The sequence below is a fragment of the Falco naumanni genome, chromosome 5 (assembly GCF_017639655.2).
Source record: "Falco naumanni isolate bFalNau1 chromosome 5, bFalNau1.pat, whole genome shotgun sequence".
NCBI classification, from domain to species: domain Eukaryota; kingdom Metazoa; phylum Chordata; class Aves; order Falconiformes; family Falconidae; genus Falco; species Falco naumanni.
The window spans coordinates 75,675,971-75,699,784 of NC_054058.1; the positions used below are offsets into that span (position 1 = coordinate 75,675,971).

General features: G+C 37.8%; 1 protein-coding gene across 2 annotated transcripts in view; it reads right to left on the minus strand.

Moving 5' to 3' along the window:
* PHTF2 (putative homeodomain transcription factor 2) overlaps window positions 1-23,814 on the minus strand; it is a 73,076-nt gene that overhangs the window by 48,537 nt on the left and 725 nt on the right. For both annotated transcript variants that reach the window (XM_040595602.1, XM_040595601.1), the window contains exon 2: window positions 9,000-9,076. In XM_040595602.1, the coding sequence (XP_040451536.1) occupies window positions 9,000-9,044 (45 nt within the window). In that variant the 5' untranslated portion in view covers window positions 9,045-9,076. The remainder of the gene's footprint in view (window positions 1-8,999; window positions 9,077-23,814) is intronic.

Below are 23,814 nucleotides of genomic sequence, written 5' to 3' on the forward strand. Positions count from 1 at the left end.
TAACCTTCTAGAGATAAGATCATTCATGCTTCCAATCCGAAGAATTTAAATATACACAAAACTTGATCAAAGCAAGCTTTCCCTCAATATGCAACTGTCCCCAGGGCCCCTTTGCAGGTGTTCTAGCTTCCTGTGCCTGCAACTGTCAGGCCAACATGAAGGCCCCAGTCAAGTCAAGTACCTATATATTTCTGAGCTCCCCAACTCCACCTGGAATGTTATACAATATAGCTGTAAATTCTGCAGTATTCCTCAAAGACAATTTAAAGTCCATGATACAAGTGTCCAAAGATAGTCCAATTTTTAAGCACACAACAATAAGCAATGCTTTTAAAATCTCTTCGAGACTTAGCGCTAAGACTGGTTAATAGCTTGTCACTGATCCTTTCAATCCATCAGTCCAGTCTACAACTGGCAATAGTTGTTTTTTTAGCAAACTATACAACACAATGCCCCAATTTTAATCCCATTTATCACAGAAATTTATTCTGATTTAATTTAGAAAAGTAATCACACAAGATCTGAAATTTGTATTCTACAGCACGTATTTATTCATTAAGATTTGGCAGAAAATAACAAAAAACATCTCCCTTGATCTTTCTTAAATTATTTGTTAATTCAAGTTAGAAAACAAGTCAATCTTAACATTTTTAAATGTAATTTTCATCACCAAGCACCAACGGCAACCCAACCCTGTTGCAGGCAACTTGTCAGTAATATGTTAGATATAAAAATTTGCAGTATAACCTACCTGCAGTGGAACTAGATAAACTAGCAGCATGTTATTGTATACGTTTAGTTTAAATCATGCATCCCAGGCTTCCTCAATGCCAAGATTCTATCCAGTCTATCCAAACAAGTTACCTCTAAAATGTTCAGTTCTCAAAGACATCATGCCTCAATAAACACCAAGTAAAGAAGGTGAAAGGAGTTCTGCTCATTTATGTATTTGCAGAAGAATTAACAACTATTCTTCAAGCAGCTAGTATTTTTTTTCCTTGAAATTACCTAAAATAATTGCACTTACTCCTTCACAATCAGATACCTCAGAAAGCATTTGATCACATCTCTCTATATATAAAATTTGTTTGGCACCTGTCCAACTTGGTTTTATAACATTAACAGCAATTAGTCTAAGTAAAAAGTTAAGCTATTGGAAACACTGTTATTTTTACTTCAAATAAAGCCCAGTATGAAGGGTTTCTGCCCTGCACAATATTTCTTCCCAGTGTCTTCTCATAACAAGCCATATGTGCATCAAGATTGAATTTGAGCTTTGTGAATGACACTGATATTCACTTTAAGCTAATGTAGTGATGGTATCAACCTGTAGCCCAATACAAGGCCTTCTGATTCTAATGGAATCGATCAATATTTCAGGAGGCATTCATAATTTATGACCAAGCAGACTAGCAAAGACTATAATCCTAAGAATACATAGTATTTCCTGTTGGATCTTAAAACTTTAATGTTTATCAATAATGAAACCTGCATTCTAGGCTTTGCTCTTTAAATCGTCTACACACTTTTACAAGCAACGTCACATTAGTATTACAAATCCAAATAATACAAGATACAGAGTTTGGTAAATGAAAAACAAATTTGCTTCCTTGGACTGCCTATCAAGGAAATTAAGAGTGTAACACCTTATTAAAATATTCAGTGGTAGAATATCAGCTAATATGCTTTATTAACTTCTACAGTCCAACATTCCTCAAAAAACTGTATGATTTTATGTATCAATTTTAATATAAGTAATTTCTACACATGTAATATTATTAATTTAAAATATCTTTTAAAATTCTTCGTATTTAGTTCATGTTTAAGTATACAGTTTCATGTATTAGACAAATCATTTCTCATTTTCTCAAAACTCAGAACAGGATTATGAAGAATTTTAAATCCAGTTTTATTTATCACGTGAACTGATCCCTATTGCAGCAAAGGCAATAATCTAGTAGATCAGCAGTGTAATTATCGCTGTTGGAGGCTGATTTTTTTTTCAGGATGTTTTTCATTTTCAAGGGTGATGGGTTTTTTTTCAGTTTTGTTTATGGTGGATATGTGGACCAGACAAGCTAAGAAAAACTTAGCTAATAAACCATAGACAGAAATCACTAAATAAGAGTTGTACACTGTCTGCTAACAGTGAAGAGTTCAGTAACTTACTCAAATGGAGGAGGACAATTAAGGGATAAAAGCTGCATAACCTACGGTGCAGAGCTCTGGATTTGTAACTGCTGAATTGTTACCTCTGATTACGAAAACATTCTGGGATTCCCCTCCCTTCTGTTCAGCACCAAAGGGAGAGCTGAAACTATTTAGAGTAAAATGAAGCAATTCAAAACTTCAAGAGTTATTTATTGTTAGCTGTTTGAATGACCAACTAATGACCTGCTTAAATTCTGACAATAAATGCAACAGCATTGGACTTGCTGCCATTTCACTGAAGAGTAATTTTATCAAAGCTTACTTCAAAGATACCGTCCCCTTCAGAGGACAATAGTACATAATTAATCAACTATGTATTAAGTTTTCTTGTGTCATTCTTTACAGATTAATTCTTGGTAACAGTAGTCAGGCCTACATATTACCCTGAATAATGGTTTATGAATTTTAGCATCTACTAAAAACAAAAAATATTTTTTCATTGCACAATTAAATATAAAGGAAAATTACATACATAAGAACAGTTAGAAACAGTTTGCAGGTTAAAGTAAAGCAAAGTACAGGAATACCCAACACCTACTCTAAGACATTTCCTAGTAACATGAACTGGACACTATGCATAACGTCAGGCACCATTTCTTTGGCTTCAGTGGACTACAGAGCAAAACCTAACAAGAAGCACAAACTGCATGAGATTCCACCTCTGTCATTAATCACAATTAAGCAAAATCCCTTATGATAACGTTCACTCATCTTAAAATTTCAAACTAAAGTCATCACAGAATTGCACAGGTTGGAACCTCTGGAGGTCATCTAACCCAACATCCCGTGCAAAGGATGTCCAGTTACAGCAGATTGCTCAAGAACTTATCCAGTAGAGTTCCAAATGTATCCAAAGATCGGACATTTCACAGCCTCTCTGGGGTCCTATCTCAGTGCTTGCCAGACCTCACGTTAAACATGTTTATCCTTATATCTCATCAGAATTTCCCACATTTCAACTTGTGTTTACTGCCTCTCATGCAATCCTTGTGCGCCTCTGAGACAAGCCTGGCTCCATCCTCTCCACAGCCTCCAAAGCAGTAATCGTGATAGCAATAAGCTCTCTCAAGACTGAGCAAACCGTGATCTCCAAGAGTCATTTTCTATCACATGCTTCAGCCCCGCAACCATCTTGGTGGCCCTCCATTTGGCTTCCCAAGGAATGCCAATGCCTTTCTTATACCAGACAGCTCAAAGATGGACACAGCACCCGAGATGCTGTCTTGCATGTGCTGAACAGAAGGGAACAGTCCCTTCCCTTGATCCACTGGCTACACTATTGCTAACACAGCCCAGTTACCCACCAAGTGTTAAGGATTTAAGACCTCTGCAGATTATTTTTTTTAATATTATGTACTTGCACAAAACAAAGCAGCCTCAAAATGTAACTAGGAAAAGAAAACCACTCTGACAGCCCCATTATTTAGTGTAATTCCCTGAAGACCATTGAAAATCCAGCATTGAAAATTACCAGCACTGCAACTAAGATTTTAAAACAGCACTGCCTTTGCACCCCTGATCTTTTCCACTTCCCATGGCACACTCCCCTTGCGTCAGTGCATTCGTCTGGGTGACTGATTATCAGATCCCTTAGGAAGAGGAAAAAAAAAAATGTTAGGGTAAAGTTTCAAAAGGCATAATGAAACAAAGAATCAGAGAATCCCTCTCAAGACGGAGGGATTTCAGCTCTTCTCTCCCTACCCCACCAGCTCCTTACAGATTCACAGTCTTAGTTTCAACCAGATAGTCCCTTAACCAAATTCACCAGATAAGTATATGAAAGTCTGTGGGAAGGCAAAGCAGGCATGGGAGACAACAGGCAAGTAAAACGCAAGCCTGCTTCGTTCAGCCACAGCACCAATTTTTCAGAGATCTTACGTACAAGATTCAGAAACTTGAGTTTTGTCTCACCAAAACAAGGTGCTGAAGGCAATCCCCACTATTTGGTCAGATGACAACTTGAGTACCAAATCCCAGCACTATATGGAAGGAAACTCTTCAAAATATACAGGGTTTTTTTCTTCAGTGCTTTCAGAAAGAGCCAGATCCAACACTTGTCAGGTTCTGGCACTTGAAGGTGGACCCTTTTTAAACTGATGCAGTTTCAGCATCTAAAGGTTTAGGTAATATAGCCATACAGCCCGACCATTTGGCAAAAACTGGCTTTGGTGCCAGGGTCACCGAAGCTTCACATGAATTCAATGCCAAGAAGGAAATCAGGTGGTTTCAGGGTATTACATGATTTTTGTTTTATTTCCTCCTTTATTAACTTGGCAAGTATAATCTTAGACTAATGAGCTGTAAAACACTGAATATTACAAATCTTAAAGCAATGCAATTAGAACTCTAATGTTGCCCTTTAAAGCCATGAGAGAGAAAACATCTCATTTGCTTTACTGTGCCCTTTAACAGCCATACCGGAGGGACACCCAAAACAGCAGAATGCTGCACTGGCAAAATTAACCGATATGCAATTAGGTGCAAGACTTGGGTTCAATTCATTAAGTTCCATCCTGCCTTCCCCTAGAATCATTCCCAAGAGAAGGAACAACATAATCCTCTTCTGCAATATTACCAACAAATTTATATAAAGTTCCCCATTTTAGCAGCTTCTGTGAGGACTGAAAAATCACAAAGTTGTTATGGTAAATTTACATATAGTCTCCAAACTAGAAACCAAAAACTGCACATCTACTATTATCCGTAAAACTTGAAAGTATTTTAAGAAATTAATGTGAAAAGCTTAAGTTACAAGCAATTCAAGCACTATTTTAGATTATCAACAATTTCATTATTTTTCACATCAGTTACTGTTACTGAAGCAATGCTTCAAGTATGTGTAAAATATCAGTATCACAAAGGTATGTTGTCAGATACCAAAATTTTTTAAAATAATTATGGAGGTGTCAGATTTCTTCAGAGGAAACATTATGATTGGTTTCTCCATAAAGTTCATCAATTCCAAAACTGAAGCAAGTTCAACATTCTCATAAATGCACACACTCCTAAGGATATTAACTAACAAAGTGCATCTATGTGACTATTAGCTCAGTAGCTGTCTCTGACCAAAGCAATGAGCCACTCCAGACAGCAATGCAGACACCCTCACCACACCCTTCCATTGCAAGAACCAGTGCAGCTGAAAGTGTTGAAAACAAGCTGGACAAACCCCATCTGACACACAAATACCACAGCACTGCACTCCCCAGCGCATCCAGAAACCCAGCAGAGGTTTAATTTATTTTGCTTTCTACACAGCCAACCTGTATCTAGCCAGGTTTATCTGTTCAGATTTCATGCCTTGCAAAAGTATTTGTACCAGCTGGGAAACACAAACTATCCCTGGAAGCAGTAAAGCTGATGTCTAGGCAATCTTATATCTCAAGCTGGTATAATACACTACCTGATATCTTACAATCCAACTTAAAATAACTAAGAATAGATTATTGTGTTTTACATGACAGTAATCAAGATGCACTAAAAGCAGATTAAATCTAATGCAACAACAAAAAACAAGTTTACGTAATAAAAAGTCTGACCTTTTAAACTATTAAGTGCATTACTAAATCATCCTCATGTGAGGAGCTCAATTTCAGACAATAGTATGAGTCATTTGAGTAAACTTGTGTTTGGAAAACTTGCCTAAGTAGGGTTGGAAGAGCTCCATCGTTTAACTCTTTCCACTAAAGAAATATAAAAACGCCTTAATTTTGAGAAACCTAACAGATCACTGAAACTCAGTAGAGACAAAATAAACACATAAAAAATACGTTAAATTTGAAAACAAAGAAACACAAGGACTAAGTTATCTGTTCAGTATTTCTTACAAAGCCTCCACCTACTCAAATATATTTTTCGTCTTTATGTATGACTAGAAATATCAGGAGTTCTTCATGTTCTTTCTTAGGGCATTCATGCTCCAATTGATTAGTCTGAAAATACTGCCCCAAAATAACACTTTATTTTCCTCATTCTATCATATAGGCAAGTCTTACTGATTTGATCAATACTGACTGCGACACTGGCTCTCTTGCCCCAGAAACAATGTTTTACTGCCAGAATGTGCTGTTTTGATCCCTCCCCACTTTCAATTTCAGTTACTATTGTGAGGAATCAGCAGATCCAAAAAGCAAGGTAAGTGGGACAACTTTGACAGCTCTGAAATAAAGATTTAAAACTGAAACCAACTACCAGTTCAGAGTACTTTGCCATCATAAACAAGTCCATAGTATTGGTCCAGAAAGGACCAAAAAAATGTCTGATACCCAGTAACCACTATGATAGCTCTTCCTGTCCCCCAAATTGAAATCTTTGGTGCAAAGGACAAATTCATGGGGAAAAAAATACTGTGTCATGTAAGAGATTTAAATAAATAAATAAATAAATGAGCAACAAACTCAAGGACATGGATGAAAAAGCCTAGATGCTCCCAGGAAAGGATCACACACTGCAGTCATACAAAGATAAAAACCCCTTTACGTTATCAGCCTGATCCAGAAGAACGTTCAAATAAATGGAACTTAAGAAACAGCCACCTAATTATCATGAACATTTGCAGGAGATGCAACATTTCTGCAGTGCAGCCATTTGTCCCAGAATAAGACTCCACTTCCTCATACAGAAAGAAGCAAAACCTGCTCATTTGGCAGACCCCAGTCCACAGGTCGACTTCAATTAAATTTAGTTCACACCATGGAAAATACTGGTCTATGCAAGATCTGGTTTACCCTTCCTGAAGACAGTGCAGTCTTTCATGAAGTAACAGGGATCACCTCATCACAACACCTTGCCATTAAGGCAGCATGCAATCTCTGGCTGAGCAGACCTCTGTAAAAGCCTGCAGAGAGACTCGTAGCAGAAATAATATTGTTGCTATGAATTAAATGAATGGAAACATGTGAAATCACTGGAAAAAACAGAACAAGGGTTAAAAGAATGACCTGTACCGATTATGAGCAATCCTGTTAGGACCAGTGTCCTGAGAGAAGTACAACCGTGGAATGGGTTGTTTATACCAAAACCAGAAGGCCTGCCCTCTGTAAGATCACAGCACAGTGACTCATCAGCAGAAGCTCCTGCCTCTGTAACATCTGGATGATGGAAAGTTGGAGCATATCACATATGACATTCATTTTCCTGTATGACTGACAGGAAAGCAGACATGTAGTTTTAAAAAACAAACAAAAAAAATCAACCCAGAAACAAGCATGAACTTCACTTAAGACACTTAGGATTTATGGAGACTTCAGACTCTTGCATCAAAGGACCATTTATATATAAATCTGAATACCTTAAAAGGTCTGTCCAAAGACTAGTTCATCATCCTCAATGAGAAAGCCTCAGGGATGTGGTGAGGATCTGATAGCCAGCATCTCTTGCATTACACAAAAGAGGTCCTGGCCAGCACAAATATGCACACAACTCGGTGCCTGCAAGTATTATCAGTACAACATGTGAGAGAATGAAATTATAACAGAATGAGTGGAAGCAGGTAAAATCAGCATCATTTTCCCCTTCCATAAGATCCTACGCTGAATTTTCTTCTACAAGTCATTCTCCAAATCTTTAAAAAATGGGATTGGACCTTCAATCAAGACACAGTTCAAAACCACAGCGTAATTCCACTGATACTTCTGCAAAAATACTTTTTGTAAAGCTTGGATAGGAGAAAGCAGAGTACAGAGTACAAAAAAAAAATAAATCTCATTAAATTCTGAATTATTTTCAATCTTCTAATATGTAATTGAATGTTTGGTATAAATTAAGTCAGCAAAATTCATTTTCTGCTTTTCCAACTGTACCTTTAATTCACAGTTGTAAAGGCCTCAGCAAAGCATACCAGTATTGTCTTATTTCTAGAAATTAATTGTTACTTAGCTAGAAGTTAACCAGAATTTCTGTTTTGAAGACCTTTGCCATCATTCTCCTGAGGACAAGATGTACCTTCTTAAAAAGACTGCCATAGGCTCAAGGAAAACAGTAAGTTAGCGAAATTTACTGAATCTTGGAAATCCAAGGGGAAGGGGGGGGGGGGGGGGGGGGAGGAATCATGACACCTTATTTATATCTTAGTAAAGAAGAACACCCATCTCAAAATTTAGCAAATTTTTCAGCTTTTTAAAAGCAATTTAACTGAATAAGCCAACTGGCATACTAACATCAAGAAGTTATGATTTGAAATGGTGTAAATAATAGATTAGAAAGAGCCATCGGCACTTCTATGGGCAAACATGCATCAACAGATATGGTATCAGGTAATATAATAACTATGTATCTCCAAATTAGACCTTTTTCCTCTCCCGTTCCTCCCGCGGTCCTGTGCGCCCCCCCCCCCCCCCCCCCCCCCCCCATTTTTTTATTTGTATTAACTTCTAAAAAGCCCTAGCCTATTTCTTTTGGATACCAATTACACAGTTCCTTGTTACTGACAGAAAAGATGTTTCAGCTCTTACTTTCTACTTAAATACAAGGATTCTTTGACGTGCTATAGAAACAACATTCTCCTATAGGTTAATTAATGTTCTACTAAGAACGGAAAATTTCTTTCTTTTTTTCCCCACAGCACAAGTAGCCAAGGAAGCGAGGAGTTCAACACAGAACACAGACAAAAAACTATTTTATTAGATACAGTCACTAAATATTTATTTACTTTTGGAAGAAAAGTTTCAAGCCACTCACTCTCATACAATGCTAACCAATAATGCAGTAGTATTTATCATACTTCACACATAATGCACAATAAGCCAACTTTTTTTTTAAGCCACCATAAAAACAAATAGAAAACTTACCTTCTTCTGGTACCAAACTATAGCATCAGTTACTTTGGACGCCATTTATTCCACTGAATTCACAGAGTCATTTTAGGCTGTTAACAGAAAAAGACAGAACTTTACTTCCACTTTCCCTATGAAGGACAAAACAGGGAATGTATAAACACTCCCATTACCTGCAAAGCATTGAACAGCTATATTTACTTTACAGCTTGTCTCATTATTTTTTTAGTACAAGTTTGGTTTTTCTCCTCTAAATAAAAAAATAAAAACCCAAACAACCTACAAATCTGCTGTTACAGGAAATCAGAAGCCTCAGTTTTGTCCAGTCTTCCCAGTAAAATACAGGTGCCACAGAGATGATCTGTTACTGTCTCATGAGAACCACATGAGAGGAGTTTTTTTTCTTGCCTTTTTTTTCTGACAATTAAGCAACCTACAGTTATTACCACAGTGCAGTATTCTGAAGTCCTGGAATAACTGTGTTATACAATGCAAGAAAATGTCATACAGACTATGAGATATATTTCAAGAGGAAAAAAAAAAAAAATCAGTGCTAGAACTCTAATACTTATACAGTTAATACACTCATGAAAACAATGAACTAAAACTAAGACAAAAGGAGGAAAACCAAGGAAAAGTGGTATTTTCATTTTAACAGTAAAAAATAGCAGCAGTGCTAGTTAATCTTTGAAGTCAATATCATTAGTTTCAATGTGGAAGAAAAAATATATAAAGAAAAACCTTTCAGCCTACATAAAACATTCCCACGATGAAAATGGATTTTAAAAGTATTCTTTTGTGTAATCATTCAGAAAGAGTTAGTTCAGGAAAAAAAGCGTAAGAATAAAGAAAAAAACCATAAAAACGCCTTCAGATTTAGAAATATTGTCTTTATACAAAATTGCACATATTCTCTCATGCTGGACATTCTGTAAAATCAAAGGAAAGTTTAGGTGAGAATTACAGAACCCTTTCCAGATATTTCATTATAATATGCAAGTTTTTCCAGATATAAATGTATTATCATTTAAAAACCTCAAATATTTCATAAATAAATTACTTCAGCTATTAACTGATTAATAACATTTAAATTAGTTTAGTACCTACATTTCAAACAGTTAATTAAGGCAGGACACAGCCAGTGGAAGAAAAGAAAGAATTAAAAAAAACTGTTAAAATCTTTGCCAAAAAATCTGAATACTTTCGTGTTTAATAATCTTTTGTGTCATTAATTCCCTTTAAAAATATATGTATGTAAATAAATATGCCACCCTTAAGTCCAATTAAAAAAAAAATAAAAAGTCAATGGTGCACATTTAACATCAGTTGGTAAAAGCTTAAGTCTTCAGCTCTACCTACGAGTCAGCATCCTTCCTGGGTTTTTGCAAAAAGTTTAAGAATGTTATTTTTATATAACTGCACCAAATATTCAGCATGCAAGGAAATTCCTATTTTGTTCTCTAAAGCTATAAATTCCTAACAAATTATGCAAAAGGCTTTAAAAAAGTGAGTACAAGTGACTTCAAAATATTAAACAAGTTTTCCAGACTTACTATCTGAACAATTCCAGAATCAAGCATAATTGATAAAGTCAATACAAGAAGACTTCTTAAACAAAACTTTGTAAACACAGTTTCACAGAATCAGATGGCTAAGGTTGGCAGGGACCTCTGGAGGTTGCCTGGTCCAACCACCTGCTCAACCAGGGCCACCTAGACCAGGCTGCCCAGGACCATGTCCACACAGCTTTTGAGTGTCTCCAAGGATGGAGACTCCACAGCCCCTCTGGGCAGCCTGTACCAGTGCTCGGTCACCCCCACGGTAAGAAAGTGTTTCCTGATGTGCAGATGGCACCTCCTGTGTTTCAGTGTGTGCCCCGTTGCCTCTGGTCCCGTCACCAGGAGCCACTGGAAAGAGCCTGGCTCTGTCCTCTCCACACCCTCCCTGCAGGTATTTGCATACATTGGTCAGATCCCCATGAGCCTTCTCCTCTCCAGGCTGAACAGTCCCGGCTCCCTCAGCCTCCTCTCACAGGAGAGACATCCCAGCCCCTTCATCTTCATGGCCCTTCAGTGGACTCTCTCCAGTATGTCCATGTCTCTCTTGTAGTGCGGAGCCCAGCACTGGACCCAGCACCCCAGGTATGGCCTCACCAGTGGTGAGGAGGAGTAGTGGTAGTTTAGCCCCCAAACACCAAGCCATGCATCAAGCACACTTCCAAGACTGACTGATCTTAGAAAAAAAACATGATTAAGGGGTATATTTCTGATAAAATTATCACATCATAACATTGTCAGTATCAACAACAATACTGCACCCTATATTTCTTCATGAAAGGAAACAAGAATTATTAATCTACAGGCAGGTTTTATAGTGAAAGATAAAAGCTTATCTTTGTCTTCAGAACAAAGAGAAAAGACATTTGTTTACAGCATTTGCACAGATAAGAATAGCAAAGAAAAATACAACATCCAACAGATGGGATGGAAACTGAAACAACAATAAATTAAAATAAGTATCTTTATGAAATGCCTAAGCATTAGAATAACTCATGACACTTACACTGTTAATCACCAAATATTTCAGATTTTTTTAAAAAAAGCAGATATTAGATTACATGATCATAACAGCTGTTGTTGCAAAAATCACAAATACTCCCTCTACAAAAGCCTTATCAACACTGCCATCTTCCAAGACATTTCTCGGAAAGAAAAGATGACCTTCCAGAAGACTCAGTTCTGCACTGACACCTGTTTATTCAGTCTTCCCTGACTCGTGTAAGGATGTACTCATACTTTATGCGTTGCATTATTTTAAAGACACTGTATTTAATGTCTGGATACGCATCACACACACAAATATGTATGTAGCAATACAGACTGATTTAGCAAATAGATTGCTTCTATACCAGCTCCTGAGGATTTCTAAGAAACGTAATACCATTCATTTTCATGTTTCAGAAAGCTTTTTCAAAAAATAAGAGAAATTAAATACCCAAAAGGAAATACTATTTAAGATTTCTAAGTGTCACTCCAATATCATTTATACAACTTCAGATAAAACAGAGACTACTACACAATAGAAAAAAATGTCTTTGAAAGAGCTTAGACAATCACTAACAAATTTCAGAAATATTAGGACACTGACTTTTGGTACAACTGAGCAAACGAACACTGCAATTTTTCCACTGTTGATAATACTGTTGTGTAAGTCACACCAAATCAGCTTTAAAGCTAGCAGCCACGACTGTGTCAACATCTGTAATTGTTTCTGACCTATTTGTTCCTGATAATAGTAGCAGTTTTCCTAAGAGCAACTATCAATTACTAAGAATTCACTGGCACAACAAATATAAAAATATTTCTATCATATAAAGCATGGAGCCCAACAAAGACTTTGATATAACTTGGCATATTACACAGACTGGTTACCCTTCTTTCTCACCCATACAAAGCTAAAAATAGCATTCGCTTTCTCATTTGAAAACCTGTTTAAGTAAATTTAAAATAATTTGCTACATGGACAATAGACTCAAAGCGACATAAAACCCTTAGCTATACACAGCCTTCACGCATAATATGACGTACATCACACAGTCACAGCAAAAGCAGGCCCAGTGCTCGCAGCGGGGCTGATGTAGGAAGGATGCCGTACAGGTTTGGATCACACCTGCACCCCTCAACATCCTCTCCTTTGTGAACTCATCTTGGAGGATCTTTAACTCCTTATTTCTCTTAAGCCGACATCCACTCTCACATACAACGTACCTTGCTCCCTACCACCATAATGACAGGATAAGAAAAAGGTTGGAGAAACTCATCATTAGTAGTAAAGAACTAACTGTTGAACGTGCACAGAAACCTTTGCCTCAACAGCTACAATAACTTGATCCCTCTCTCCCCAAGGTCAATGATTTTTCAGAAAACCAGCACTAACTTACGAATCCAAGACTTCCAACTGTGTCAAATACAGCTAAAACTGGACAAGCCATTCTAAAGGCAGCAGACTTTTTTTTTTGCAGTAGTTCTCAGATTCACTCAGAAACCCTTTGCCTCAAGGAACAATTACACTGTAAGTATAATGAAGTAGGTTTATTATTAATTAATTTAATTTCTATCAGTAAGCCTGTTATTTAGACTACCCAGAGCTTTCATATTTTTAAGAAACTCTCTACATTAAGTCCTCCACAGAGTCTACTTTGGTAGTGTTTAAAGTATATTTGCATGCACGTTTGCATACATGAATACAAGGACGATGCTTACAAAAGTAATTACGACAAAATCATAGGATGGATGTCTCAAAAGACTTTACAGAGTTTGGTGCACCAAGTAAAAATACCTCTACAAGGAAATAGCAACGTGCTTTCTTCAAAAGAGACACAACAATTTCTAAGACAGCACTAAAATGGAAAGTGAAAAGGTTTAATTATTTTGGGACATTTTTTTGCTTGCAGGGGCTGGGATTTGTCGGTGCTTTGGGTTTCTGGGGTGGTTTTTCTTGAGACAACGTAATGAATTTGATACACTTGGCCTGAAGCTAGCTTACCTGGATGAGAAATGGATGGTAACAATTCAAGGCACCTAAGCTGCAGCCCTGGCTCTGACTCTGTATCTGCCCACAGCTCACTGAATACCTAGCCAGGAGACTAAGTATTGCAACAATTTCAGAACTCTGCATATTCATTATAAGTTAACATGTTATTCAGCTGACAATTTGTATTGATATTGATCCTGAAGTCAGACTGTACAAGTTGGGCTCTAAGGGCAAACGGGTAAAGTGAAGAAATCAAAACAGCTGATACACATCCACAAGCATAAGCGAGCACTGCCTATTCTGCCTGTTTCTCCTCCCATCCTGCCCAGAGCTAGCCATTTGTTTCACGTTCTGTGTCGAACACCTGCATCTGGGACAGCCACCAGCTTTTGCACTCCTGCGCAGAATAACCACAGCAAGATTAACTTAATCTTAACTAGTGGAGATTTAAAAGCAACACAAAAAAATACTTCCAACTTCAGAGATCAGACAGAACATCCAAATATAAAAGCTTGATCACAACATCTCTGACATTCAACAGAGCCATTCACTACATCTTCACCAAACTCACAGTTAATACTATGAATAACAAGCAACATTTTTTGATCAAAACTTCATTAATTCCTTAAAACTGAAAATAGATGACTACCCAGTTTCAGTGATCCCTATTCCAAAGTGGTGGTGTTTCTTAGCTTCTTTTTCCCATTTCAGAGCATAATCATATTCCTTTTTAAGTAAGTACATGCTACACCTTGCAATCAAATGAGCAGTTTTTCAAAAGCCACAGAAATCTATATTTAGATGGCTTCAGGTAGTTAAATGCTTATTTAAGCAATGTAGTGCTTATTGCATAAGATAGGATTAGATACTACAGTACAGACTTAAATAAATTCAGACTAAATATATTTTAAAATATTTTACTCATTTCCACAGAGTTTTGGCGATCCAAGACAAACACATACATTTCCAAATGACATTCTACAGAAAATGAAATATATTCTGAACTCTGTCAGAAGTTCAGAATAAAACTGTGCTCCTCATAGTGACAAAGGCCAAAAATATTTACAATTTTTGGAAGAATATACAAGTGTAAGCAGTGTCAACTAGCAAAAGGGTATAATCAAAAATACAACACAAGTGAGGAAACATAGGCAGATAGTTGCTTTCCTTGCCTGTAAACACTGTGAATCACTAAGAATTTCAAGGAACCTGTTTCCTTTATAACAATCCCAACCTGAATGGTCAGGATACCATCCAGATGTTGAGTCAAGACTTGAACGTCCTTGCCAACTTCATCACTCCATGATCATAATGAGTTGAGATGTTTGCTAGACACCATTAGGAGTAAAATTGCAGAGTTGTGGTGTTTGTCTCAAACGTGTTTTTAAAAACACCATTGATTTTTATTACCTTCAGAAGAAGCAGCAAATTAAAGGCAGTTTTTAAAAAGTTACTGCGTAAAGTCATGAGAATCCTAGAACTTGGTTTCAACTGCTTTCCACAACAGAACTGTTTTACCATTACATTAGATCATCCATACTACAGTTGCACAATTTCACTAAGATTTCCTGATACGAAGAGTAAGAAAAGAGTAAAGCCTATGGCCTAAACTAATAATTTTCTAGCAACAACTGTAATCGCACAAACTCACTTAAAAGTAAAACATTGTATCTGCTGACGCATAGCTAGAAAGTAACTTTAACGAGGAAAAAAACCCTCACTTTCTAGGATCAAAATAGAAGTTAACATTATCATCAAATCATTGATATTGTTTGATACTTCAAGTTCATTTTAAATGAGCCAAATAAACAACTTAGTCACATTAAGCATCATAATGACTAGAAAGCTGCTTCTGCCATGACAAAACAAACCAACACAGCTATCAATGTAATGCAGATACACCGCTAAAACTTAAGACGAGTCACCCTTCCTATGCTCAGATCCATGAGAATTCTTCCACTGCCACCAAGAACAGGATTAAACCCTTGAAGCAATGTTTCAAAAGACACATTCTTTTCATGTGCGTTACAAATAAACCATTAAACCTACATTTCATTTTTTAGAAGAACATCAAATACTATATAATGCACACAGTGTTCTGTTTAAGTACTTTATCTATGCATCGCTGTTCTCAAAACAGCATTTCAGAATTGCAAATTGTATACAAGCAAATGAGAAAGTTGTCACTCCCAGGTTCACACCTTTAAGTGGAAATTTTATCACGTTCCTTTCAGCTAGCCTTAAGAAAATCTGAAGCAGCCAAAGGGAAAGGGGGAAAAAAATAAATTTTTAAGAAAAACATAACCAGACACTTGCAAACCTAAGGATCATATCCAGCAACCAGCAGAAGTACTCTTGCTGCCATGCCAGCCAAGGCCCCCCCAAGTTGTTGCCTTACAATCCAAGGTCATGATAGTTTGTAAATAAAAAGGAATTAACATATTTTCTTTCCCAAAGGAACAGCATGATAATTTGTAAATAAAATGGAATTAACATATTTGCTTTCCCCAAAGAACACCAACAACTGCTAAAATTGGATACCAGCATTCCTGAGACACTGCTCATGAAAGAGAATGAATTTTCAAACTTTGTTCTTCATCTCAAAAGAAAAAAAAAACCAAAACCAAACGCACAAAAACACCCCAAAAACCATCACCCTCAAACAACTGGTGGAAAAAAACGTTGAACATCCCTAGATAAACATTTGGGGAGTTTTGTTGTTGGTTTGAGGAGTTCATCAGGCAGACAACTGCAACAATAAAATACAAACCAGACCCTATGCTGGCTGCTGTGTATCAAGCCCTGTTCTTTACAAACACAGATGTACCAAACATGATATATCACGACACATACAGACATTTGGCAGCACGTCCATACCTGCCTCTGCCTCCAGTAAGCTGTCAGTTACTGAATAACAAACATACTTTCTCAGGCCTCTGTATTCTGCCCACAAACCATGGTATCTGATCCTATTTCTGCCGCTGTGTATTTATTCTTCCTTATAAGCTTATGCCCTTTATCACTCACCATCCCAAGCAGGAAGCTCTCACAGTTGCAGCTGCAGCACAGAGCATGCAGCAAGAATCAGTTTTCAAGTTCTGATGGGTTGCAGGCTTGACTTTACCGCCTCAACTTCCACAGTAAAAACACCAATATCTGAAGGACAAACTAGCAAGGAACTACCACAGAAAATAACTGTCTCCCAAGGAATACTTGCTTTGCCAGTGAATTACACAACTGTCTGAAATAGTAGCAAAATATCGAGCACCAAGATTTCTGAGGTTTATTTCAAGTTCTGGGAAAAGAACATTGCGTGCAGTTGTTGCAACTGCTCTTAGCCATTTCTGGAATCTATGCCCTCAGCCTTAAGGTCTGTGCAAATTTCCTAATTTTGTTACATAACTGGTTTCTGTTCATGGCTCCATTTGAAGTGACATGACACGATTTCACAGATACCTTACTTGCAAAAATAAGGGGGGCAGGTGGAAGGACTCTACTGAGAAGTTCAGGATTCTACACCTCTCGTAATTTACTTCTGAGCCTGCTGCAGTATTTATTAATTAGCAAGAAGCTCCTAATATTTACACATATTCTACTGTTTAATGAAGTGTAAAAAATCTAAGCCCTTAAAGGGGACTATAATCCTCTTCTATAAGAGATGTTGGTTTCAAAATTCCCGTCAATCCAAATGTAATTGCTGTTAGCATGCTAGATCTACAAGCCAAGACACCTCCGAAAATGCTGCACTTTAAAAAAAAAAATTAAAAAAAAATTAGAGGAAACACAATATATGGTTGCTCTCAAGTTCTGCTCTTTTTAATTCCTGGGGTTTTGTACTGAATACTACACACATACATACCTCGTTAAACATATATACAACCTTCTAATGAGAAACCTCTGAAATATGGCATGTATACATCCGCTCTTAGAACCGTAACAACTTTATTAAGGAACAGAATTTCTATAAATACTATGTTTTTCATTTATATATACACATTCTTCTTAACAAACCCTTAAAAAAATAAAAAAAAACCAATGCCAAACATAGTGGCCACTTTGAAATAGAATGCTATGCTCCTTTTCTCCTCCTCGTGATTCTAAACACAACAGTAATTTCCTGCAACAATAAATCTTGCTCACTGAAAATACTGACTTGGTGTTTAGGAAGACGTGTTTATCTGCCACCAGGCAATGTACAGCAGAGTTGTGGCTTCTCGATGAGTACAGTCAGGAAGCTGAAAACCACTCCTAAATGACCAAGTTTGCATCATGTTCTACAAATAGTTATCCAGCAAGTTTTAGAAGCAGCTGAGGCATGAAGTAGCTGAGCTGTCAGGAAAAGGCTGCAGTCTCTTTTTAAACAGCCACTGTTCTGGGAACACAGTAGCAAATGCTGAGCTTATATTTTTTAAAAAGTCTCTCTTGCTTGGACTGAATCAAGCAAGGAATTGCAGCCTTACATGGGTATCTGGCAAGATCCCCAAAACAATCATTAAAAAAAGAATGCCATTACACCTGAAAGACTATGTGATAGTGTCTAATCAGTTTCTACAAAGGAAGATCACATCTTAGTCTATCAATACTTCTGAACATATCAAACTGATAAACAAAAGCAAGTGATAAGACGCAGACTTTCAAAAAGCCTTTGGAAACACGTCAAAGACTTCTAAATAGACTGCTGTTTGTGAAAAGCAAACCTTGCCACAGATCAAAAAACAGCCAGAATATTGAAAAAGAAATTTGAGGCCAACATCTTTCATTGCAACAGGCTCATCAGGTAATAGGGGTTAATAGCAGCATCCCATCTGAATAAAATAGCTTATTTATTGCCTGCTCAGGTGCCTCGAAGCTCCTTGGACCGCACACCACCGGCCTGCTAGCTCTTCCACCCAGTGTCAGTGCAAGGCAAAGTGCCCACAAAACCCTGTTCTGCGTACAGAAGCATCCTAGTCCCAAAACTAAACTCGAAACAACTCTTCCTAATTTGCACTCTTTATGTTCCACTAGGTTTCACATACCTGACCACCCTGTAGTGACAGAGGTAGACACTCAGGATCTCATTCAGCATACACAAGCCTTAGTGGCTAGCTCTTTCTGGAGGTTTGACGTTAAAGCTACTCAGGATGAGAGCACTTGGGACTACAACTTCCAACTTCCTAAGCGCACTAACATTAGACCTCTACGAGAAAGATGAACACAGACGCTCATCACGCCACTGCTTCATCAGGTGCTGACAGCTAACACTAGCTTACAAACAGAGATGCCCCACATTCCTCCTGGTTCCCAGCACTCTTAAGGGGGAGCTTCCAGTAGAAATCACTCACTAGACACACAAGGTCCACACAGAGCCGATGGACAAGACCAGGGTGGCCTAGTAAGGCTTTGCAACTGTTTTAACTACTCTAAACCAGTATTACTACAGACCACCCTCCTCCTCAGTCACCAGCTTCCATCGCTCTTTTTACCAGAATTGGAGCCTATCGCACAGGAGACGGCTTCACCTGACTGACTACCATTACTAAGTAAATGGGCAGTTTCACCTGAATTAGCTCCACAGATCTATGGGCCACAGTACTAATGCCACCACCTGTAGTGAGGCAGCTCTGACAGAAGCCAACTTGAACACCGCATCTCCATCAGCAAGCTTTCTGAAATACCATTAACACTGTTGTCCCCCTGCCTCCTCCCTCTGTTTAGACCAGTATCTTAAGAGTTTTTATGAAGTACTGCCTAAATTAAATCCTCAAACGGTGTGAACTGAGCCCTGCCCTATTATTCCAAACTTCAAGCTTCTGTAAATAGGTCCAGCAGCACACACTATATTCATCTTTCATATATCACAGAAGAAAAGAAAACCTGAAGTAGGAACATTTCCAGGTAACAACTAATCCTACATTAGCAAAGTTTAAGAACATGGATCAACTTTAACTGTGAATTGAATCACTTTTAACAGTAACTAGGCAACATAAACAGAATTTAGTACCAATAATCTCAATGATACTGGGGGCCTGGTGAACTATGTGCACCCCACAAAGCTTTAAAAACAGGAAAGTTGACAGGTCAGTGAGCTCTTCCATTCAATATACTACAGTCAGAAGAGCACAAATGAACACAAAAATAATGAATTATAAATTAAATGCAGCTTTAATAAATATACAGAAAACACAGTCAAGAAAACAACAGCTTCCGAAAATACAGCGAACCTTATTCATTAACTGCGCTTAGAGGATAGCAAAGCCAAGCTTTTAACAGAGAAATATTATATTACAACACATAATTAGACTGTTAAACTCAGTACCACAGGATGCCACTGAAGCCAAGATTTTACTCAGATTCAAAAAGAAAGCAGCTATTTAAACACACAATAAGAAGAAAAAAAAATTATAAACACTCGGCTGAAGGAATCTTAAGCTTCATAACGCAGAATGCAAGAAAATGTCCGAAGAGACATTCGGGCTGTATTTGGCCCTACCCAAATACCCTACCCAACCCCACCCCACAACGGCCAGTAGCTAATACCAAGGAAAGAATATGAGCAACACGGCAAGCACAGAACAAACTGTCCCTTAAGACAGCCGAACACGAAGAGCATTTAGCTGCCAGGCTGGCATCTGCCAACCACCTAACCCCCAAAAGCATCTGGCGCTGGCCAACTTCCAAATTACAAGGCTTGCGTGACTTCATATTTGATGCTATATTGCTTTAATTTCTTCTCCCACTTTGCAATTGTATTTTATTTTTTAAGAACAAGAACCACAAATGTATTTGCAAATAGGAATTCAATCCAATGCTTGGACTCATTCCAGGAAGCCATCTAGTCTCTCTGGAGCACATCTACCAAGACCACCTCAAATGAACAAAGAATTAAACACTGAACACTACATGTCTCACTTAAAGATTATTCCCAGCAGAAATGAATTTGGAAAAAATCCCCTTTACACATGTAAATTAAGAAACAAGAGAACAGCTCTGTGAACTATAATATCTTCCCCTCAAATAAAAAAAAAAAAACAAAACCACCACAAACATAAGCTATATTTCTGCATTTCTTAACAATATAATGGGTATCTCTACATATTGTATATGTGTTTGCTCTGACTTTGAAGCTGGCCTTGCTTTGAGATGGGGTTGGACCAGACAGAGCAACCCCCTTCAACCTGAATTATTCTATGATTACATGCAAAGCATACCCAAACATTACACAGTAAGACATTACAGCCCTAATTACTATTAACTCTTTTTTCCCCTATAGGCAATTTATTAAGCTCTTGGTATTCTCCCTACAAATTTGAATATAATTTCTTCAAGTACTTAACAGTTTCCTCTGTACCCAGCAAGAAGGACCTTTATAAATAACAGCACAGTAAACTCAAAGGAGAAAACATGGTATCTAAAGCTTTCAAAATCTTTTATTTTTCACACCACTACATATCTTAGAGTAAGTAGTGGTCAACGGTCCTTGAACAGTCAGAGGCAGTACCTCTGACACAGGTATCCTAAAGGAGTTTTGTTTTGTTTCCTTAGTAAACCAAAAAAAAAAAAAAACACATTACAGAATAAACAGGCCTACCTTGTTCCGTGGGCAGAAGCAATTAAGTCTGTCTGCTTTTACCAGTGTCCCATGGCTTCCTATTGTCCTCTTCCACCTCACCCAGCATTTTTTTCCTGCCCCCCACCCATGTTACCAACTGCCCCAACTATTTGGCTGGGCCAGTAGCAGTACCGCACCACAATGGCTCAAGAGCTTAGCACAGACACTGGCCAGCCCTTGCTCTCTTTTTGAATAAAGGACTCAAATTATAACTGCTTTTCTTCAGGTGGGAATATTAACTTCGGTCACTACCTGTCACAAGTTTTATAAAAATCTGCCAATGTGTAGGTACTTAATGTCTTTCAGTTGCCGTTATATTCGGTTTCGTGATCTGACCGACTAAATTTACTCAAATGGGAGAACACAAAGAAAGTAACTGTACAAGCTTTGTGCCCTTGGTAAGCCTAGGAAGAAAATTCACATAAACTGCTCAGCGATCAATCTGTAGAGCATGCTGTTTATTATGAAAAGAACTTCCTCAGAGAAAAAAAAAAAAAAAAAACAAAACAAAAAAAAAAAAAAAAAACAAAAAACAACCAAAAAACCAAAACCCTGTGACTGTCATCACTCTCACTCACAGGGGTCCTCAGAAAAGGAAAAAAAGATGGTTTTATTTCTTTAATAAAATTTCTACTATAAACAAGTAGAAGTTGTATTATTTAGAAAAAGCCTGGGAAGACGGTATATGTGACTTTGGGGAGAACTGGGAAAGAAGTAAATGTCCACTGCTTTCCAGTGACCCCTGCCAGCTGTGAAAGGAACAGCATTGTTCAACTCCAAGAGCTGCTCCACCCTTGGTGCCTGGTTAACTGCCTCAAACAAAGTTGACTGGAAGCCTTTTTAATGCACCTATGCTTCCCTTCTAATAAAGCATCAACACTGTTTCCTATTTCAAGGCCTATAGGATTTTGAGTTCTCCCAGAATTCACACCAATATTCAGGAGCTATGGTGAATACAGCGGGGACCAACTTTACGAGACAAGCTGAGCTAACTCTGCTTTGGGAGAAATCCAGTACTACCAGAATACTTGAAATACTCCATGGAGTTCCCAGCAATTACTGACAATTTATTTGTATGTCACATTCCACATAATACTTGAGGAAAAAATTCTACTACAAGCATTGAATTAAATTAACTAGGTTTCCAAATTATTTTCCAGATGACTCAGGCTCGTATTTTATCCTTTCTAATATTTATACCCAGAATAAAAACATACATTGGCAGCAAAACATAGCAACAGAAAACTCAACCGCACAAACATTCCACTTCAAACAAGGATCAGGATCTTAAACACACCAGTTCCAAGTACTGCTCTCAACCTTCACCTTCAGAAATAAAAAATGCTTGCAAATATTGTAAAGTAGGGCCCTGAGATGGGGGGGGTGAAGTCAAAACTGGCAGAAGTCTGATGTGCATACATACCTCAGTTCATAAACACCTTATTGGAACAAAATAAGACTTCTGAGAAGAGGATTATCCTTTCCAGGGAGTCACAAATAAAGAGACATGTCAAAGATGATCACCAAAACCTTCAGAGTTACAGAAACAGCCAAATACATACAGCTATTTATAACTCAGAGAGATATTCACACAACACTTTTAGCCTCTAACCCCAGGAAAACAAAAACGTCTCATGCCAAGTGCTAATGTATATAGCAGAAATATATCCTTCTGCCACTTAGGGACCACTCTAAGTGCAGCTAAAGATACGAGGATTCACTTACTAGGATTAACAGGTTATTTCAAGTGATGCGCTTCTCCCTGATAAAACAGATACCGCCATCTGTTTAACAGCATCAACAGGAAGATATAAGCGGGCAAATTACTGATGACACACTGTATTTAGTCTCATTCCTATCAGAGCACTCGTGTGTCAGAATTGTAAAACCAGCTGTATTTTCTGTAGGAATGTTTCATCACAAAGAATTTCAGAACATTAATTAAAGTACTTTCAACAAGTCAGGTTTTCCAATTAATTACTTTTTTCAGTTAATTATATGACTGATGGATAAGACACTGGCAAATTTGAAGCAAAACGCAAGACTCATCAGGATTACTTACCAAGCGACCAATAACATGTAAAAGTAATGAAAAACTGAATACCAAAAGCATAGAGTTTGAGAACGTGGACTAAACCTACCACTGAATCTGATATGCCTGAGTCACACACACTCAGGAAGCCCGTACGAAAAACAAAAGTAAAAGAAGCAAACACCTGGACAGTTCTGCTACTGCATAATCATCTTCTCCCAAAGCCCTCTCCTCGGTTTCCCATAGAAAAGACTGCAGATAAAACAGCAGAGAAACGAATACGACAGAAGAAATTTTAACTTAGAGGAAGTAGCCTAACATTTAGATTCCCGAAGTGAAAACCAAGGACAACACAGAAGTGGTAGACAGGCTATCATTGGGTTAGGGTGGAAAAGGGAAAAAAATGGGATAAGGAATAAGAAAAAACGAACCAAAAGAAGGTGGTGGCATGTGAAATACAAGAAAACAGGAGAGGAGGTCGGGATGAAGGTGAAGATGCCGAAATTTAGGACCTCCAAAGGAAAGGAGGAAAAAGGTCCTATCACCTGGCACGGGTATTAAAGCAGCTCAAGATGCATTACAGGAACTTCCCAAGGAAAAGGTGCGTTTTAGCTGGAGTCAGACCCAGCGAGCAGGAACAAACCGCACGGAAACGGCCGGCAGCTCAAGCCTGG